This window comes from Aphelocoma coerulescens, chromosome 12 (assembly GCF_041296385.1).
Source record: "Aphelocoma coerulescens isolate FSJ_1873_10779 chromosome 12, UR_Acoe_1.0, whole genome shotgun sequence".
NCBI classification, from domain to species: domain Eukaryota; kingdom Metazoa; phylum Chordata; class Aves; order Passeriformes; family Corvidae; genus Aphelocoma; species Aphelocoma coerulescens.
In genome coordinates this window covers 21,649,319-21,670,246 of record NC_091026.1, presented here as the reverse complement: position 1 = coordinate 21,670,246, position 20,928 = coordinate 21,649,319, and the positions used below count along the sequence as shown (strand labels likewise).

At 40.2% G+C, this 20,928-nt stretch overlaps 1 protein-coding gene across 2 annotated transcripts in view; it reads left to right on the top strand.

The window, feature by feature from the left end:
• FGD5 (FYVE, RhoGEF and PH domain containing 5) overlaps positions 1 to 20,928 on the top strand; it is a 95,386-nt gene that overhangs the window by 53,467 nt on the left and 20,991 nt on the right. Inside the window, exons 6-12 of one of the 2 annotated variants that reach the window (XM_069027981.1) lie at positions 4,337 to 4,482; positions 6,149 to 6,305; positions 6,730 to 6,814; positions 9,701 to 9,751; positions 11,274 to 11,332; positions 15,974 to 16,045; positions 17,552 to 17,620. In XM_069027981.1, coding sequence (XP_068884082.1) covers positions 4,337 to 4,482; positions 6,149 to 6,305; positions 6,730 to 6,814; positions 9,701 to 9,751; positions 11,274 to 11,332; positions 15,974 to 16,045; positions 17,552 to 17,620 — 639 coding nt within the window. Of the gene's footprint in view, positions 1 to 4,336; positions 4,483 to 6,148; positions 6,306 to 6,726; positions 6,815 to 9,700; positions 9,752 to 11,273; positions 11,333 to 15,973; positions 16,046 to 17,551; positions 17,621 to 20,928 lie in introns of both variants that reach the window. The other variant, XM_069027980.1, reaches the window with a different exon arrangement.

The following is a 20,928-nucleotide window of genomic DNA, read 5'->3' as shown; positions in this document are numbered from 1 at the left end:
GACATTGGGCTTTTGTGACAGACTCAGAGACCTTCAGGTGCCATGACTGATTACAGTCAGTGAGACTGGAAAAGCACTTTGCATCTGATTAATGGCTTCACAAGCACTCAGCATTTTCAACAGTGACATAATTATTTTTTAATGGATGTTTATAGTGATTACTGTTATGCTACAGGGTTTTTATTAATCATTAGAAAGCTGGCTATCCAGACAACTGGAATTTAATTATTTGTCTGAGAATTCATTATAATCAAGGGGACAGACAATTAATAACTAATTAAATCCACTGAGATGCTGTGGGAAAGGAGTGTTAATCCTGTTGCTCACTTGTGGTGGAAAGTGGAAAGATACAGAGCTGTTTGATGTTAATTTGGAAAAGATGACATCTTTGTAACATAATAGATTACTTAAGCACATCAGTAGTGAATTTACTACAACTATTCACTTGTCCAGGCACAATAAGCTGAAAGAACCCTTTAGATTCTTTCCCTTTCCCTGGTCTGGATTAATTATGATGACTGAGGACTTTGAAAGGTTGCAGATTCCTTTGAGTTAATAAAAGCATCCAGAAGACAGCTTGATTGTCTTAGTTGGATGAAAAACTTCTGGATTATACACTGGCTGAAACATGAACTTAGATAGGCTAATTCACATCAGAAAAAATTGGAAATTTATTAACACAACATTGGGATTATTTATGGTACTGGGGCAGAACATATTGTGGAAATCAGACCTAGATAATTAGGAAACATAATTATACTTTTTCAGAAATCTTGATGATATTGTTTTATCCAGGATATAGTTAATCAAAAAGAAAACTGTCATCATGATCTTTTTTTAACCTAGTTCTAGTGGCTTTTCAGAAAACAAATGTTTTAGCTCTTATAGTTGCTAAAAAACCCCAACACTGTATGTTTGACTCTTGGCTAGTATCCATTAGATAATCCAGTCATCCCAGTTCATGGAGAGCCAGTGTGTTCACTGCAGTTGACAGTAACAACAGAAAAGCCACGAATGAATCTGAGGAGACTAAAACCTGATCTTGCCTGGAGGCAGTCCCTTATCGGTGAGAGAGGAACTCTGAAGTTCTTTGACTGGAGTCTCTCCTGCTTCTTACAGAAATTTTCAGCAGGATCACAGTCATAACAATCCAATCCCACCATGCTGAAATCAATACAGCAACCTTGATTTAATCAATCCAAAGTGGGCAATCTAATGTAAAGTATAGATTCACAGTGAAGCATACTCTGATGAGTTTCTCATACCTGGACATTAGCAAGTTTTATGGAAGTCAGTTCTTTTTAGACTCCTCCTTAATAACCCTATCTAATTAAAAAATTTAACTAGACAGAAGCCAGAGTCATGAGAAATGCCATGGTAAATCCCAGTATGGCCCAGGGACGTTCATAAGATTGTCCCTAAAAATTCAGGGAACAGAATTTTTTTTCTGAGCAATAGGTTCCTTCATCACTAGACCATGACAAATGAAGACACACAGCCTATTCCCCCCTGGTTCAGGGCTGGACAGAAACAGTTTGGCATCTTTCAATGAACTGTGCAACTTTAGAGGTTCCTTTTTATCAAGCCCCTCCTTTCTTTCACAGCACATTCAGCCAGAACACACAGTGGAGCAGGAGGCCAGGAAATGGTCTCTGGAAAAATCTAGCTGCCATTTCTATTAACGCATCCAGCAAAATAACCTTCCCAGCAATTGTGAAAGCAGCTGTATTTTTTTCATCCAATGAACTGGATAAAAATCTGTGGGCAGGCAGAGAATGTTTTTAGTGTACTTTTGAAAAAACATCAGATTTACTAATAACTCACTGTTGCAGAGCCGCATGTGAAAAAATAGATTCACAGAATGGATCTGGCCAGATTGATCAGACACCAGAGGTTTCCTTCTCACTAGATCTGCATCAGGTTAAAGCAGAGTGCAGTGCAAATCTGGTGGAAAATGAACTGCTGATGTGATGGTCTTAGTTTGTGGGATGCAGCTAGGGCTTTAAAACCAGCTCTGCTGTGACTAGATGCTTGGGCTTTGTATGTGGTTATAAACTACCTGACCCTTCATGAGATCACCAAGAGTCCCTATTGGGACTTGTTTTTTTTCCTCAGGATGCAGTGTTAGCCTAACCATAACATGTGGTAGACTCTGTCTTAAATCAAAGTTGGTTGTTTTCCTAGTAATGCTATATTCTAGTAAGTCTTGTGGTCTGGACTACTGACTAGACTACACTAGATCATATCATATCAATATGGTCCCCTCCTAGCTTCAAAGTCAGTGAATCTAAGTATATTCAGCTGCAAACCCTCAGTTCAATTATTTTAATGCTGAATTTGAAGACAATACCCAACTTGAGGTACTTACTGGAAAAAACCAGCATGTGTAGGGTGCCTAGCAATACGAGAGAATGCTGCAATGCCCTAGGCCTTACCTTCACACACGCCAAAAAAAAAAAAAAAAGGAAAGGAAGATCAGGTAAGGAAAGATCATATTTTTATAAGAAAGGAAGCTTCACAACCTCTTAGTCTGCAGCTGCTGCACCAAAACAAGTCATCAGGAGCTTTCAGGCTTCACAGTTAATGTGGCCTCTCTACTGACCTGTTTTGAGTATTTACTTTAGTTTTCACTTTCACACTTTTTTCCTCATCCTGCGCAATAAAATCTCCAAGCCCATCATGACTTACTGGGATGCAGAAAAAGACTGGAAAAAGGACTCACAGAATCAGTTTCTGAGGAATTGTACATAAATGCCAAGTTTCTGCTCTCATCACAAACTGGGATGCACTTAGGTTTCTAATTGTTCACTTATTTTCATAGAAAAACTGAGATTTAGATACTTTAACCATGTAGACCTGACTAGAAGGAACGGATAATTCAACAGTAAGAGCCCAGGTTGACCAAGATGGAGAAACACACAGGCTCATCTCCTTACAGGGAATACAGAGGAGGATTAAACCTTTTAACAGTTCTGCTAGAGGACCATCCTCAGGCAAACACTGGATACTGCATTACTGCTCTTCTATCACTTGTACTTTGTAGTAATATGGAAATCAGACCCTTTAAATTTTATTGAATTTTATTGAATGAAAGCTGATGCTTTTGAACACCAGATACTGCTAAGATGATGAATCATCTAGTTACAGTGCCTTAGCTCCTGGCACAGGCAGCCAGAGCCCCTGGGTTAGGAACCTGCCTAGGAACGTCGCTCAGCAGCAAAGTGTTGGCTCTACCTGTGCACAGCCTCAGCCTCCCTGCCCTGTGTTGTGCATCACCTTGCACCCATTGCCACAATTTGATTCAGGCCAAAGCCCAGGCAGCTTTAAATGCCTGAGCTTCTCTAGCCACTGCCTGTGAAGAGGGAACATGAGTGGCAGCAGCAGACAGGGGAAACAGCAGTGGCTGGTAGGCACCTGGAAAGGGCCAGGGCAGCACAGTGACCAAAGTCACTAAAGTGTATCCAGGCCCTGACAAAAGCTCCTTTACAAGTCTGAATCAGAGAAGGATTCTGTAGGAATGGGGCTTTGACCTGAAACCATTTCAGCATTGAGAGCTCTGGATGAAGCAGACGTTAAGCAATGTCTTGCACACAAAATATTTGCTCGCTGCTGTTGGGATGATTTTCTAACTTCTGGGGATCTAAGACAAATTATCACTGCAGTTTCAGATGGAGGTCTTATTCCTCACTTCCAGCTCAAACCTGGGAAAGCATTTTGCTATGCATTCTTAAATAGGTGCCCTATTATGTACCAGAGCTGGCTATATTTTAATATAGAGGAAATTACTCCTATGCCAACATAATTTATAAAACACTTCATGATGAAAACCATTTCTAAGATGAGGAAGAAAGGACTCAGGTTTCATAGGGAAAATTATTTGTTTCATAGCTTAAATTTAAGTTCAGAAGTGTAGGTAGTGCAAATTCTAGCACCTCTAGATGAGGTGAGAAGCTCATCCTTCACTTTTAAAAATTATGTTTTGGGTTAAGAAGCACTGTAAAAATGAAACAAACCACACCCAGAAAAACAGGGGGAAAAGGCAAGGTGAATAAAAAGATACCAAATTTATTGTATGCATAAGGGTCTTATGGATCAATCTGGTGAACTGTTCAATTTTAGGTTGATAGCATTGTGGGATTCAGCTGAAACTGTGTATGAACTAATGGATGGAAGAAAAAATATTCTGTGATCTCCTTGCTATACTGAACACTTTTGCTGTTGATAGCATACCTTTTAATTCCTAGAGAGCGTAGTTTAGGAGTCAAGAAATAGTAATAATAATTTCAGAAAAGATATTTTAAATCTGTTTGCCTCATTTCAATGCTGTTGTTCACAGGATTTCTATGAAGGTATCTTGAAAGTGCTTGGAGATGATGATGAAAATGAACAAGTTAAACTCAAGCAGGGTTTAAGTGAACTCCCTGAAATTTATGAATTACACCAAGACATCCTAGAAGAACTGGAAGAGAGAGTCCTTAAATGGCAAGTACACAATGGCATAGTTTGATGGCCTTAACATACCCTCCACAGCAGGTGGGTGAACTCATTGGTGTTCCCTTGACCATCCCAGCAGAAATGAAGAGTAGAACCTGAACTATGTTGGCAAATTTTGCATACAGACAGGAAGGAAGTAAATGTAGAGACTGTCAGGCTAAGAAATCAAATTCTGAAGTATGTGTCCAGTGAACAGCCCATGACTCTGAAATGGCCCTGTCGGTCAGTGGGAGAACAGTCAGCTTCATATGCATTATCCCCTGCCAGTTCTCAGTCATCACCAAGTGGCTTCACACTCATGGCCTGAAGGTCACAGACTCATGCTGTGGGAAGCAGGAACAACTTATATCAGAACCAATCCTAAAGATCACCTGCTTACAGAAATCTACATAGCAGCTGTGTAGCTCTCAGTTAAGGGACAGCCCCTTGCTCCCAGCACCAAGGCAGGAATCTGCTACCCTAGGCTTCCAAGCCAAACAGACACTGGCAGCCTGTTAATGGACTCCATCAAACATCCTTACAGGGCACATTCTTTCCATGAGAGAATAAGACCATGACTAGGACAGACAAAGCTCCAAAATTCATTCTGTTGAGGAGACCCCTGACTTAAGCCAGGCTGCCAGGTTCTATTGAATGATGGACTGTGAAGCCCCACACCTCCAGCCTGCTGGACTCCAGGAGGCAGTGGTCACTGAGAATGGATGATCCTATTTCTGCACTGAGAAATTAAGGAAGGCAATTAGATGAGGAGAATTTTTTCAGTAACAATGCTAAATGCAGGGCACAGGTCTCCTTGCAGCCCTGCACTTCCCAGTGAAAACACACAACAAGGAAAGGAGAGGCTAAAGGGAACTGTGTTTTGGTTTGTGTCCACCAAGGGACTGTTGGCAGAAAGACTTAAAAAGTGTCATTGATGATTTATGATTTATACACTCAGAACACAAACAGAAGTAGTGTTTCCAGCTGGGATCTAAAATGACTTGGGTACTAAAGAAGCCAGAACCCTACTCTAACAGCATGCTGCCAGTTCCCTAAGACAAAAGGAACACAACCGTAAATGCCCTAAGAGTTCTGTCCAGAACTACTCTGTGGCTCTGGGGATAAAATGAACAACACCCAGGAACTCACGTTCCTCTGTTAAGTACGATTCCTCTTTTGTGAACCCAGATTTAATTCTGTTCTCTCCTTGTACATGCTTTGTAAATATTTCAATACTGTGCATCTGAATACTGGGACAGATGACAGATGACAGTGAGGCAGTGCTGAGAAGCAGGCAGTGAAGGAGAGCTGAAGATCTGATATTACAACAGATGTTATATTCTCCCCCACAAACAGTGCTCAAAGCACTGCAGCATTTGGAAGGTCTGTTTACAGAAGCGGGAGCCATGTCCTGAAAGGAGCCTCACAGTGCTGCTCTGGCAGAGGCTCAGCCAAAGGACCAGCCCTGCAGGGTGCCCATTCTACAGCAGCCCGTGGTGTTGTCCAGTCTGTCACTGAAGCATTCCCTCTTTCCTTCCGTTTAGCCAAGGCTTTAGGTGCTCAGTGTCCTGAGCCACTGTGGGTCTAACACAATGAGCAAGAAGTATGGCTCTGCTTCTTCACTTTTATTTATATGTTTGTTTATTTGCTAGTTCTTTTCTTTCTGTGGCCTTAGGGAGGAACACCAGAAAGTTGCTGATGTTTTTCTCTCCAGAAAATCAAGGCTGAATCACCATACAGCATACATTATGCAGTTTGACAGGAATTTGGCTTTGCTAGATGAAAAGTGCCTTAAATATTCACAACTGGCTACCATGATTCAGGAGTTTGAGGTAAGGCTCACATGTTTTTTTACGTGCACTGATGCATGGCTTTGCCATGGGGATTACTCAAAGATTTTTTTTTTTTCTGGAACTCCACCAGTGTTCACACATAGGGTAGAATGGAAGAATAGTCTTCATAGCCCTGGTGCTAAAATTGAAGTGAGAAATTCACTTGTGCATGATATGTTTGTTTCTATCTCTGTTACCCACAAACTCCTGTGTGCATACAGAATGTGTGTTGGTGAATCTACAGATCCATGAGTATATTTTGCTGAAATATAGTGGAGTGGTTTCTCAGTAACTTATTAACTTATCAAGCTCTTTGGGGATGTGTTAGAGTTAACAACTAGGATTATAACTAAGATGGCAGTTTGCTGCTGAGCTCGCATCCCCCCTGATCTTTGTGTTTCTTCCCTTCCACTGAGGACAGCAGAGCTCTGGTGACAGCCCTTACAGTGTGAAACACCAGCTTTTGAAAGTGGTGCAGCGTGTCTTCCAATATCGTGTGATGCTCACAGGTCAGTAAAATCACTCTTAAAAACCAGTAAAATCACTCGCGAAAGTACCCAATAAAAACACTCCCATGATGTTCTGTGCCTCCACTGTGCTACACATTGACGCCAAAACAGCTAAAATAGGGCTAAAGAAGTATGGGATTTCCTGGGAACTTCAATATGCTTAGTACAGGATTCAGGAAGTGTCAGGCAGCCTGGGAAGAGGCAGGCACTTCTACAGGACAGTCACGTTGAAAGGTCACAAAAAAGTGTAGTCAGGTCCTTTTAGCCATTCCTTCTTGGCTTTTTCCTTCTGTGAATCAGGAGAGGCAGAGTTCAGCCTCACTGCCAACAAACAGGTTTGATTTTTTATTATATCAAGGGCAGTTACCAGAGACAGTAGAAGACAGGTGGACTCAGAGAGGAGACTGCACTGCATCCTGTATCCTTATCAACAAAGCAGCTGTACCCAGTACTGCACCATAAGTCCTATGCACAGTACATCTAAAGCTAGTGATTAGTCAAAAACCCACTCCAATCTTGCTGCATTATAGGAGGCAGAGATATAAATTTAAATTAAGGGTACACTTACAGATTTTACATTTACAGTTATACCTTCCCTTTACATTCAGGACCATATGTATAACTACCACCTGAGTCTCTCCGGAGGGGGTGTTATGTTCCTTCCTGCAAGCCACCCCAAATCTAGCAAGTCTGAGCCTGTGAGGAGAGCAGGCTTTCTGAAGCAGGATGTGGCCCTTAGAAAGAATTGGGAAGTTTAGAACTGGCTAGGGAAGGAAATGGTGAAATGTAACAATGAAACTCAGTGTTGTCAAGTAATTTAGTCAGAACACAAAAGAGCAAGGATCCATAGACATAAAGATAGAGAAATATTTTGGGCATATGTATATGTGTGGGTGGACAGGGATGCAAGATTAGTTATGCATGGTACAGTAACAAGATAGCCATAAACCCTGCCCATACAGCTGATGAAGGGCACAGCATACTAGAAGGGACTTCTATAAAAGCAGCAGAACAAAGTGACCATATGGAAAATTTATTAACAACACAGATTACCAGCAGGTTCATCTTGCTCCAGACGTTTTGATCAAGGATGCAACTCATTATTCACAGCTGGATTTGCTTTTTCAGTACAAGCAATAGAAATGAACACTGGATGCCAATACTAGGACTTTTTTTCTTTCTTCCCTCTCTGGGTGTGTCTACATTAAGGGCAACTTCCCAGACTTGTGGCTTGCAGTACTTAGCAGTCTCACATGATCCACAGAGTGTTTGAGGTGCATGCACGCAAATACTGCATTTATGTAAAGAGAATTGGCATATCCCTGTCAGAAATAGCCCTTCTGTTCTCTGTTTTCCCATTTCTGTGGTCCACAAGATAAATTGCAAACATGCATCATGGTATTTTGTGACGAAGCTGGAAGGGCTTCAGTGAAGCTCCAGTGACTGGATTCCATCTATGCTTGAAACAACTTGAGCTCCTCCTTGTCCCAGGTACTGAAAACTGGGAAAACAACAGCTTTTGTGTCCAGTGAGAGAAGGTCTGCTGGATTAAGGTATTACAGAAAATAGGTTTACTACTTTAGTTCTTAACCTCAAGAAACCAAGCCCCTCTTTGCCTGCTAGGACAGGATGAGTCTGGAACAGTGCAGTCCTTCAGATTCTCAGGCATACTTGTGTGATAACTGGCTGATTCTACCAGATAAGGAAGGGTATTTATGAGGATATTGGTTACCACTTACTGCACCACAACCAAAAGGATTTGTCCACTCAGTCCATAGCTAAGGACAGAGCTTGCAGCAGTGAAAAAGAACACTGAATACTGCCTGATGGCATCACACAATCCCTTCCTGCCTGCCTGAGTACAGGCAGATGCTTTCCAGAATGCTGGTAAAAGCCAGGTAGCATTCAGGATGCCAGAGAAGGCACAGCACTAGAAAGAGAAATGTGTATGGATAAAATATTCAAGGGAACAGACATCCATGCACAGCACCAATCTCAGCACAGAGGTCTCTAGTTCTTGGATGCAGAATTTAGGAGCCTGGACTAACCAGCAAGATAAGAATGAAGTATTTCCAGACTAGGCTCTTAAAACTGTAGCACTTACATACTACAGTCTTTAAAAGCATAAAGACCCAAAGAATAAGCAGATGATCCAAGAAAAGTAGTCCAAAAAACCACTAGTTAAAGGTTTGTATATAATGCAAATATAATTGCTGTCACACTAAGCACTACTGTAGGTATCTTACAGAACCTATTTTCAGAATATGATTAAGTTCAGTAGTAGTTTTTTGAACCCTGCTTGTACAGAACTAGTGTCTCCTTCCTGTGCCCATAAAAAGCATATGATTCATTTACACTAACTATAAATGTAGCCAACAACGTTTGTTCAGATGGGAAAACAGAATTCATCAGAAGAACAGTTATTTGTAAAGTGGTGCTACTCAGCAATTCTCTTGACCAAGAAACAATTTTGTCACTGTTTATTTATTTATACCTACCAAGTTATGTGAGCAGCTCAAATCTGTATCAATGCTCTTGCATTGATTCTCAAAGTAAAATACCATCAAAGATGAAAGTTTTGCTTTGGAAAGTGGCTATATATACGCTTAACTATTTGGGAGTAAAATGCTGTGGGACATTACTGTGGATGCCCCATTCCTGGACGTGTTCATGGTTGGATGGGGCTTTGAGCAACCTGGTCTGCTGGAAGGTGTTCCTGCCCATGGCAGAGAGATTTGAACAAGATGATACTTAATGGCCTTTCCAATCCTAACCAGCATCTGATTTTGTGATTAGGATTTAATGTTTTAGCTAACAATACTACAAATTATGTCGACCTGTATTCTGATTGTTGGATGTCTGTGTTTGTTTGGTCATTTCCTACAGATTACTTGAATAATCTTTGTCCTGATTCTACAGAGTATGAAGCCACACAAGGTAAAATGAAACTGGTAGAAGAAAAATGCTAACATTGCTTCTAAAGAGGTGCAAGATGTCTATACTGGTAGTATATGGAAGATGATTATTTTCAAGATTTTGCATTAATAGGTTAGATGTAAAATCTATAAAAACTGATTACTAATTTAGACAAATTATTTAGGACAAGAATCTTTTTTTTTTTTTTTAATTGAAACATACGGGCTTCCTGTAGTTTTGATGTGATGAAACTTACAGAAGAAGAAAATATCATCTATACAGGCATAGTGCAGACATTGTAGTTTTGCCCCAGCCATGGAGGAAATCCTAGTCCTCTTTGGCTTTGTGAATATTTGGCCGGGTCATTGTAAAGTCAGTTCGGGTGGCTCCCCCTTCCTGATTGTGTACCATTATCTATGGTATGCCTACTGTGCTCTGTGAACTTGGGAGAAACCCAGGAGATTTGACTTGCATATCTGTATTCTGGATTCTTTAAGGCTACCTAAAGTTGAAAGACATTGCATAAAAAGCAGTTCTGCAAAATCAGGAACATCCACTGCTAACACAATCCTGTCTAACACATGAGATAAAGCAGAAGTCTTTTACTCCCACTGAAATCAAAGCAAGGTTTAGTTGTGGTGTCTTGTGGGAGTAGTTTCCAGGCTGGAGTAAGCAGCAGTAACATTGTATTAAAGAAATCAGTTCACCCCTCTTACACTGATTGCAAATCCAAACCAACTCATAGCAATAAAGTCAGCGGTTGACTGAAAGTTAGTCTATTCTGCCCAAGAGACTCATGCAAGATTAGGACCCTAGTCCCTGACCCTAGTCCCTGACAGTATAACTACAGCTATATGAGTAATTTAAACAATAGCAGGGCAGACACTCAAGCCCTCTGACCACAACTGCCTACCTCATTTGTGGTTGGCAGATGCTTGTCCCATTCCTGGCCAGCGATGGCTAGCATGCTCCCAAGTTATGGCCAGAAACTGATAGGAAGCCCTGTGCCACAGGGGATGGGATGTGAAATAGGGACCTAAGCCATGTTATGCCACTGCTCTCAGCACCAGCAAACATGTCCTAGCCTAGATTATTTGCCAGAGGAGAATCCAGGAGTTAATTCATGTCACCACTTCATACACATTTCTGTCGGAAAGGGATGACATGTCCTCTCCCTCAGCAGTAACATCTTAGACTGCCATGCTGTTTGGTGGCTAATGTTGGGTTACATTCATCTCTCTATAACACAAGACATTGACAAAAGTCTGCAACTAGAAAACATTACCAAAAGATTTAGTGCCATGCTAGGTACTTAAAAGGGACCTCATAAGCTCTCTGGGTCAGCACAAGCATGATGCAGTTTCACACAAGAGAATGATGAAGGGAGGAAGGGGGACAGCACTGTGTGACATGTCAGTTGCTAGGCAGTTGCATTATGAAAGTGACAAAGAAGCCAAAGGATGCCCTTGCAAACAGGAGTGATTTGAGTTATTTTCCTACTCCTTTGTGTGATATAAGGTGTTTGTTCTCCTTCATCCCTCAGCTGCCTTATTCATCGTTTCTGAAATCACAGACCAAGCCAATGACAGCATGCTCCAAGCGGTGAGTCCTACCATGACACATGCTCTCCTGGTCAATAGTGTGTTTTCTGCACATCTGTTCAAGTGAATACATATGTCTGCTAAATTCTGAAGCCTCCTCCAAGGTGAGACTCAAGGGCTTGTACAGATCTGCTTTACAGTACTGCAGATATGGAGTTGGTCTATGCCCTTTAGTGCAGCCGTGCAAGATGTAAGACACCATAGCCAGTAGCACAAAGGTTTTTTTCCCCTCTTGGGGCTGCTGAAATGCTGTGTGGAGCAATGAAGGAAGAGGTGGGAATTTTCATGGTTCTACTTCTAGACTGGGATGTTTTTAGATATAAAACATTCAAAGGTACTATCAAATATATCAAAGATAGATTCTGAGCTCATTTACATAATTCTTCCACAATTCTGGGATCCCATTTTACTTCAGAAGAGTAGGTCATGATTTATAATCTTGCAAATGATCACACAACCAGACTGGCCAAACCTTTCATAGGTTAGAACTCATTTCTGAATTCAGATTTATGTATCTAAATAAGTTATATAGTTTTCCAAAGCAAAGTATTTTATCATTACACTGGGTCACAGACTTCAAGTTATTGGGAATGTATCATATGTTGGGGTACTTTTCACATTTTACTTCTCATTTGAATATTGCTGAATTTAACATCCTGCATCAGAATTTTGCTGTGCCTTTACTATATTAAAGAACTCTTTGACATTGCAAACATCATCCCCCTGGTTAATTACAGATGGCGTTCAACTCACTTCTTTATTATTTTATTTCCTGAGCAGAGAGAGGGTTGTTAATAATCATTCAGGCATCAAAACATGAAGTTCAAGAGACAAAGAGAAAAACATCACATGTAGCATCATCGCATCAATGCATATGAGGGGAAGGAATGAAATATCAATCTTCTTAGTAAGAGCTTGTTTTCAGGTAGGATTTTAAGGTTGAAGAAATGAACATACACGAATTGTTAGGGAAGAACACACTAATTGGTTATGAAGATGAAAGAACAGATGCAGGCTGCAGGGTGGATGTCTACTAAGCCTAGAGTTTTATCATAAAAAGGAATGTAATCTGACCCCTCTATAAACTAGAGTCTGAAGTACAGACTTACTAAGCAAAGTTTTCAACTGGTGTGATTCTGATTTTTCTTCTCCTCAAGAAAAGAATTTATAATCATATTTTTCCATTATTAAGCAGTCTTTGTACCAAAATAAATATTTCATCAAAAACCTGAGATCTTGTGAAAAGCTTCCAGAAAAAGCTCAGAGCTTTAGGGATCTCTGTGTTAGAGGTTGAGAACTCTAAGAGCTCAGTTCCTAACAGATCAAGGTCACACTCTTTTTCTGGCACCTCTGCTTCCTTAGATTTCACTCAGATATATGGCAGATTTCTATGAATACTTTTCTGAAGTTAGAAGTATATGTAAGTGCCCAAAATCCACTGTGTTGCATTGCCATGAAATCATTTTCTCTCTACTAAGCCATGCTTTAATATGAAGAACATCATTGTATCATCTGAGCCTTACCGATGTCACAGACTGTATAATAACTGCTATTAATAGTGTCTGTTTTGGAATAATTTAATCACAAATTCCAAATAGATTTTTACACTTATTTTTTATCATATCATCAGAGCACATCTGCTCTTTTTCAAAACTGTAGCATGGAAGAGATGAAACAAAATTTCCTTCTTTCCCTTCTGTGTGAATGCAGGGGGTTTTGTGAAGGTTCAGGTTCATGAGAAACAAAGTTCAATTTTCTGCTAAATCAGAGGTTATCCTCCTGAATTAATATCCCAGACACAAAAGCCACAACCAGCACTTCTTTTCTTTCTCTCGGTTTATAAAAAAAGAAAACATAAAAGCAAATAATTACTCTAATTACAGAAGAAACTGAACAATACCACTTATTTTAGAGAGTTAATAAATTGTTGTGTACCTGGCTGAATTTCTAAGAAATAATATACCTGGAAGGAGGAAGATTTCTGTTGCCACATACCAGCTCATCAAACGACACTCCAAAAGTCTCATAGGAGCACTGAATTATGATCTACATTTTCTACAGACTATCAGTGACCCATTATTAGCTTTTTTTGTTGTTGTTGTTTTATGATAATAAGACTCTAGCAGTTTTTCCTGGGAACTATTAACCCCGGATTTTCAAGCATATTATGACCATAACTATCTCTACAGCATTTTCACCAGGTAGGAAAATACTACTTTCAATTTACAGATGTACAAAAAGAAGTACAAGGCACACCATCACCTCAGAGTATTAGTCTATCTGTAATTCCAGGAGATGAACTAAGCAGGGTTTGTATGACTCTCTGAATGTCTACAATCTGTTAGAGGCCCTGAGGTGCTAAGAGCTATAAATCACTGTTGCTATTAACAGCTGGTGAATTCCTTGGGGAGGCGTTCCTGCTGCATAGACATCATGATAAAATTATGGAAACTGCAGTTCACTGCTAAAAAGGCCACAGCAGAATTTCTAACACCCACATCTGCAGTACTATCTGGGTGGAGTTTTGCTTTTATTCCTTAATTGTAGGATTGTGAAGGATCTTTGAAAGAAAAACGATGATAGTTCTAAAACCAATGAAGAAAGCTAAATAAACAGGGAATCTTGGGGAACTGAAAGGAAACTATACCCCCCCTCAGTTGCCCACATTCCCAGATAAACCACTATCCTTCACATGTGATGGCTGTTCACATGTGACTTCCTTCAGGAAATGAGTTCAATACTTCTCTGTCTGTTTCCTGGTGAACATGTGCCCATATTGCAAACATCAGCATTTCAATAGGCGCTTCTGCCAGCAGTCCTGAGAAAAGCTGGGCTGCTGCAACTTCTCCCCTCACTGTTGTAGAAACCCAGATGAGTAGTACTAGCACTGGCATGAGTGTACTCACAGGAGAACACTGCTTTTTCTGCAGAAGAAAAACACATTTTCATGGTGGAAGCTGTCAATTGGACAAGTCTTGCCAGGCTAAAATACCCTTTAGTGATGGGAAAGTCCTTTGCAAATCTTTTGCAAAAGTCAGCTGTCCCATGATCCCTCATATTTCCTGTGCTATTGCTTTATATGTTTTTTCCATTTTATTGGCCTACAGTATTTTAGAAGTGACCTATAAAATTCCATTTGTTACTTCCTGCATTGCAAAAGAGATATTTGACAGCTCAAATTCTTGAAAATGTTCCAACTGTCAATTACATCTCATGGGCACAGTGCAGCCCTGTGCTGGTCAAGCCTTGTAGGTATTTCCATGTATTTGACATGCAGTTATTGATTAAGAACTAAACTTAGTATCGTGCTAACAAGTGCAATATTTCACTAGGGCAGTAAGATAGGGAGGTATTTCAGGTTTATCCCAAAAAGCAAGCCTAGATAGGTACATTAATTGTGTTAGCTGAAATCCAGGGTAAATTAGCCTTGACATACCATCATGTTGACTTGGATGTGCTCTTTCTGGTATCTGTGATAACTTTCTTAATTAGCTGATTCTGTAGACACCACTGATTTGTATCAGGCAGATACAATGTATGATCTAATCAAGTCTCACTAATCCCAGGGGTATCTTAATGGAGCAAAGGTAAACAGACCATTGCCTGTTGTAGCAGAAAACTGTACTCAAAGGCTGTCAGGTCATGAAGCTGTATCAAATATGGTCCTTAGTCTGTAGTTTATCTGGGTGTATAACTGAGGATATAGGATACAGTGGCTAACTTAGATAGGAGACTCCTAAGTTTTAGGCATATTCCAGCGATGACTCACTGCTGCTGGGCAGCTCATTCTACTGTTCTGATCAGATAAAAACCACAGCTGAATCCTATGCACAAGCCTCTGTTTTAACAGCCTCACCTGCTAAATGGAAGGAGATTTGAAAAGACTAGCAGTATTGCAGAGGTACAGACATCCCTTCTTCCTTCTTATTCACCTGATTTTTTTCTCATGGGAGCATTATCTAGGTTAATCTTATTTACCATTTTCATAGATACGTTCATGCCTGGTGCCAGTACCCACTGACTGACTATGCTTTAAGGCCAGGTACAGTTAATAGTATCAGAGTTTGATCATAAACTTCCTGGTTTTTGCGAAGCATCAAAAAACAAATGCAGCTTCATTGCCTGCCTACTAGTACACCTTTTAAATCCCCTATTGCAAAGGCATTAATCCATTATCACAGAATGTAAATCTTCAGATAATCCTAGCAACAGTCTTAAAGTATCAAAGCCTGCTTTGGATTATCTGTGTCATGCCACTAATGCACAGGCCTTTGGAGCAGGTACTGTACTTTGTCTCTGTCCCTATTTTATTAGTTCCCAGAGCCAGAAAGTCGGCAAAGAAGACAATGTATAAATACATATGGAATTAGAAGGTCCTTTGGAAGGTGAACTGGGGAATCACAGGTAAAAGAACTGTAGAAGGTCATAGATGTGAATGCAGATGATGAGGTTCTGTAAAATCTGTAAGGCAGGAAGAAGACTTTCTGGGTGTAAAATCCTTGGTCCCAGTTCTCTCTGAAACCTAATTCTGTAATATCAGTTCTAAAGAAATAAAATGGTGAGGAGGGGTGAGGGAAGATTTGCTTGCTTGTATAAAAAACAGTTTCCATGCAGTCTTCTAAATGCTGTTTTTCTCTTCCAGGAGAACTTGCAGAAGCTAGTACACATTGAGCACAGTGTGAGAGGGCAGAGCGGCCTCCTCCAGCCAGGAAGGGTGAGTGCTGCAGGCAGACCTGTGCTGGTAAGGGCATTGTTTCCGGCCAGCAGTATCTCTGTGTGGATGGCCACATTTCAGACGTCTACAGATGATGTTTATGGAGCTATTGTGATACGAGTTGGAGCACTGGTTTGTGTTAAAAAACATCACTCTGGCAGTGCACAAAAAGAAGGTCATGCTGAGAAAGACATGCATTTTGTCTGCTTTTACAAAGCAGCCATTTGGCTTTTCACTTCAGCTGTGCTCAGCCACCCCAAGTGTAGTGTATTTTGATGAAGCTACTGCTTTCCTCCTTATATACTCCTGTCAAAAGGCTGCAACTCTAGCAGGAATTGATTGCAGACTGAAAAGGCTCTGCACTTTATATAGCTGGGTAAGAATCTTAAATCAGGACAATTAATTTGTTTTCAAATTTATATTTTCACCATTCCCCCGTGGTGTTTTTAATACAAGGCACTGTTTTTAAGCAACACATCAACAGAAACATGAGTGATTGTACAGCTCTGTCTTGCTATCCATATCAAAAGCAAATTTCTTCTTCTGGCTTTCAAACCTGTCCAGTCTCCTCAGCTCCAACCTGCTTCTACACTTCAAAAGATTTCTTTCTTGAGTTCTGCGACTCTGAATTTCCCTTCAGTCCACCAATATCTTTAACAAAATTCATGAAGCAATTTTCAAAGCATGCATACTCATAGCATAAGAATACTCATCAGCCAAATACTGCAGTCAACTTTTCTTTTTTCTCTCTAACATCAGTATTCTCACTTGCCCTTACCAGGTAATGCTTTAACAAATTCTGCAAAGCCCAGCATACAGAATTTGCAGGATTTGTCTCTTTGATGATAAACTGTTCTAGAGTGGAAAAGTACACCAGATCTGTTCTCCATCTGAAAAGAGCAGATGATTGCTAATCCACTGATGTAGTTTAGTTATGGCAGACTTTTTCAAACATTAGTGCAATGAAGTTCTAGTGTGCTGGTTTAGCTGCTTACATATGCACTCCTACCTACATACATAGTAACAAGATGGACTGAAAAAGTACTGTGCTTGCAAAATTATACAAATTATATGTGCAGGTATAGTTAAGTTCGTGTAGCATACTAAAGCCCAAGGTTACACCTTTTTTTTTTTTTTTGTCTATTTTAGAGGACTTTTAAAGACAAGAATTCTTTTCTAAAGCCCATTACATGTTAGCTTTGCAATCTGCAACAGTTACCTCTGAGCATAGTCCACAGTGCAGAAACAGTGGGCTGAGGACAAGTGCGTTTCCAACCCATTTTGTACTGACACAAATGCAAGCCATGAAGGGCAGCAGAGCTAACCCAGGCAAAGACTAAGCCAGATCATAAGGAGTAAGGCTAGAAACAAGTGCTGAGGTTCTCTACCTCTTCTTGTGATGATGAATGGCATTGGAGTAGCTCTCTCCCCAGGAGAAATACTCTCTTTTCTCAGTAAGATTCAGAATGAAGTCTTAGAATTAAAATCTGCTGTTTTCTCCTTCAGATCTTTGTTAAAGAGGGAACGCTGATGAAAGTCTCTGGCAAAAACAGGCATCCTCGGCATTTGTTCTTGGTAAGATTTTTTTATATTTTTACTGTCTCTCTCATATCTTTCCATGAATTTATGCAACCCTTAAGCCTGGCGGATTTTAGGCTGCAAGTCATTTAACCATCAACAGTGATGTGGTGAGTTAGTTCCTGTTGCTAACAGGCCTGTAGTCCTTTCCCACATCCCACTGGCCCCACATACAGGAATACATGCTGTGCAACTGTCTAGTTGTGCCACAGTTACATACAGCCTTCACCAGGACATAATTTTGCAAAGAAGTGCAAGTTTTCAAGGGAATCAGGAAGACAAGAACTCCTGAATACCTTCAGGAATTAAGCTGCACACTTGAAAATCCTAAGACCTTAGAATATTTAATCAGAAGCAAGAGAGAATACCCTACTGCTAAAGTAGCTGAACACTTTCTTTGGTCACACTTGGGAGGGATGTGAAGCTGAAGGACTGGGTTTTAGCCCCTGCTGTCCACGTATATGTAAATTACCTGATAACTTTGTGCATTGCCTCAGTTTAGTTCCTCTAAACACACACCTCCAGCTTACTGTGGATTAGAACAAGGTTTTCAGTGACAGTTTGCAACATTCTTCTAGGATAATTAGGAAGAATGGACCTTTCATCATTTGGCTGGAACACCCTTTACAAGGGCCCACAACCCTACTGCAAGTATTTGCAAAACAAAACAGATGAAACACCACTGTTTTGGAGACATACTATGAACACTCATGCTTTCTGTTTTGCATTACACACTCTATTGAGCAGTTAGAGTATCTGAGACTCCAGGCTCCTGAGCTCTGTTCTCAACTTTTCAGGTAGTTTATTGTTTAACCACACATATTTTTATGCACTTATCAATATGAAGGGGAATGATACTTGCCTGTGTCTTAGGACTTTATCACCTGCTTACCTGTTAATGTTTGAAAAATTCTTTAGAGCTCCTTCCCAGAAAAAAGCCATAAAGAACTGAGCATTACGGCTGCTATTAACATTGAAATATTGCTTGCAGAATTTATTTTTAAATAAATGGCTTATATGCCTGGAATACCTATTTGCTGTCACCTTTAAGTGCTGACAGCTTTTCACCATGGGATCATTGTAAGGAGGAGAGATGGCTTATTACAGAAGCCATATATTTTGCATTAATCCTTATTTCTCCCTCTTAGTTTTAACTCCTATTTGTGCATGAGCTTATGCACAAGCTTCTTTCCCTCCTCAATCACATATTGCAGTCATAATCAAAGATCAGATGGGATGCGACAAAGTGCTGGTGCTTCACTTTTTTGATGCTTTCAGTGGCTTCTGTGAAAATTCAGACTTTCATGTACTGAAAATGATGGATTTCGCCCAAATCTTCAAATATGGGATAGCTGCAGTTCTGTTTTACTGAGTCAGCATCAATGGACTGTAACAACTGCAATAAATGTCAAAATCATTACTTTGTTGCACTCAAGGGAAAAAGGTTAAGCCAGAAACTCTAGGAACTGGTCTTAAGAAACAATGTTCTCAGCAGTAGTAACTCTGAAGTCTACTGATGACCACTTAATAACAGATGATAATTAAATCCCTACTGATCTCTCTTCTGAAACACTTGCCTTTGCTAGTATTCAAAATTATTTTGGAATTGTGTCTAAAGCTGGGACAAAATTCCAAGACATTGCTACCCTTTTGACTTCCAGTGTCTTTGTTGAAACTGCCATCATAAACCCATTACTATGGCAAATGCTGAAGTGTTACAAACTTAGCTAGTGTAACTGATATAGAGAATTTTAAAGGAAGATCATAAATCAGGTCAGTAATAAATGTTGAGAGGAAAGTAATTTAAACTTGGGATAAACTTATATAAATTTCAAGTCATCCAAAATGGTTGTATCAGCTTGAAGGTCACAGGTCACAAGAGGCCAAAAGTATTACTGGAACAAAGCAAGCACAGAAATTAAGTTTCCAGCACTCTCTAGTTTAGGAACTATTTCCCTATTCCTAGGGAAAGTTCAGATGCTCAAAGTCAGATGTTAACTGCAAGGAGAGAAATGTCTCTTGACAGCTGGAGACATTACAGTAGCCAATGTCTTGTTAATAGATGCTCTCAGTATTCAGAAAAAGTGGTTTTTTCTTCCTTTCAGTCAGCAAGGCAAATTGTGACCAAATGTGCTGTCATGCAAAGAATGGGGTGGAGCTAGTCATAATGGTCACTTTCAAGAACAAAGAGACACATAAACCTGGCTTCTTTCCTGGTCTAGCACACTGAAGTTGCAATCACTTCAGGCTTCCTGTATTAGATATCCAGTAGGGGCAGGGAGAGGGTGATTGGGTCTTTGAAACTATTTGAAACTTATTGGCACACATCTACCTTTGGGTTCAGCGATTTTTTTTTTTACTCCAGTCTCCTCCACATGAATGCTCCTCAGGTTGCAAAGCAATTCCATGTACGGTGAAACTGCAGGAAAATTATTGTGGAAATGGTAACTCCTGCGTTAACACCTGAATGGTCTTGCATTATCTGCTTGTCACTACTATTGCTATGGATTCTCAGTGGTGCCACCACTGCACATGCCACTACCACTCCTGCATTGCTTAAAGGACTATTTAGCCTGTGGATACAGCAAGACACAACTACTGCATAGCTACATCAGCATATTTCTATCTTGGCATATAGCATGTTTTTGCATCGGTCTTAAGGCCCTACCAACCATCACTGCCAATACCTTTCACTAACAGGCCATGCCTGCATGAAAATATTCTTCCCAGTGTCAGTGCTCTCTTGATTCTGATACCTGGGGACACTGTGGAAGAAAAACCTATGCCAAAACCCCAAGACTAGAATAATTTCCTAAACATTTTCTCTTAAAACCGACATTTATTTAAGGCATTTATCTTCTAAAGATCATATTATAATCCTTTGAAGCCACTTGCAAAACCCAGGTTTGTGTATTAATAAAAACCCAAACCTTTCAGAACTTTTTTTTTAATGCTTCACATGTCAGTAGCAACTCAAAAAGGTCACCAGAACCCAGCATGTATAGGTGTATTGGCTTAGCTTTGATGAAATAAGTCTATTTACCTTCACTATCCAAAACAGATTTTTACATGAACAGCATTTTCTGAAGTTCTTAGTAGTGAATTTACTCTGATGGAAGCTAAATCAAGACCAGGACCTGGAAAGAATTTCAGAGCAAGAGTACACACTGGAGGATAACCCTGAGAATTTAATCCCTATACATCCCAGGAGATGAGCCCATCAAACTAAAGTTGTAGTTAGAATATGCTGTAAAACTTGGGTGTGTGCCAGATTCCTACTTGGCTTGTGCTTTCGAGGTATGCTT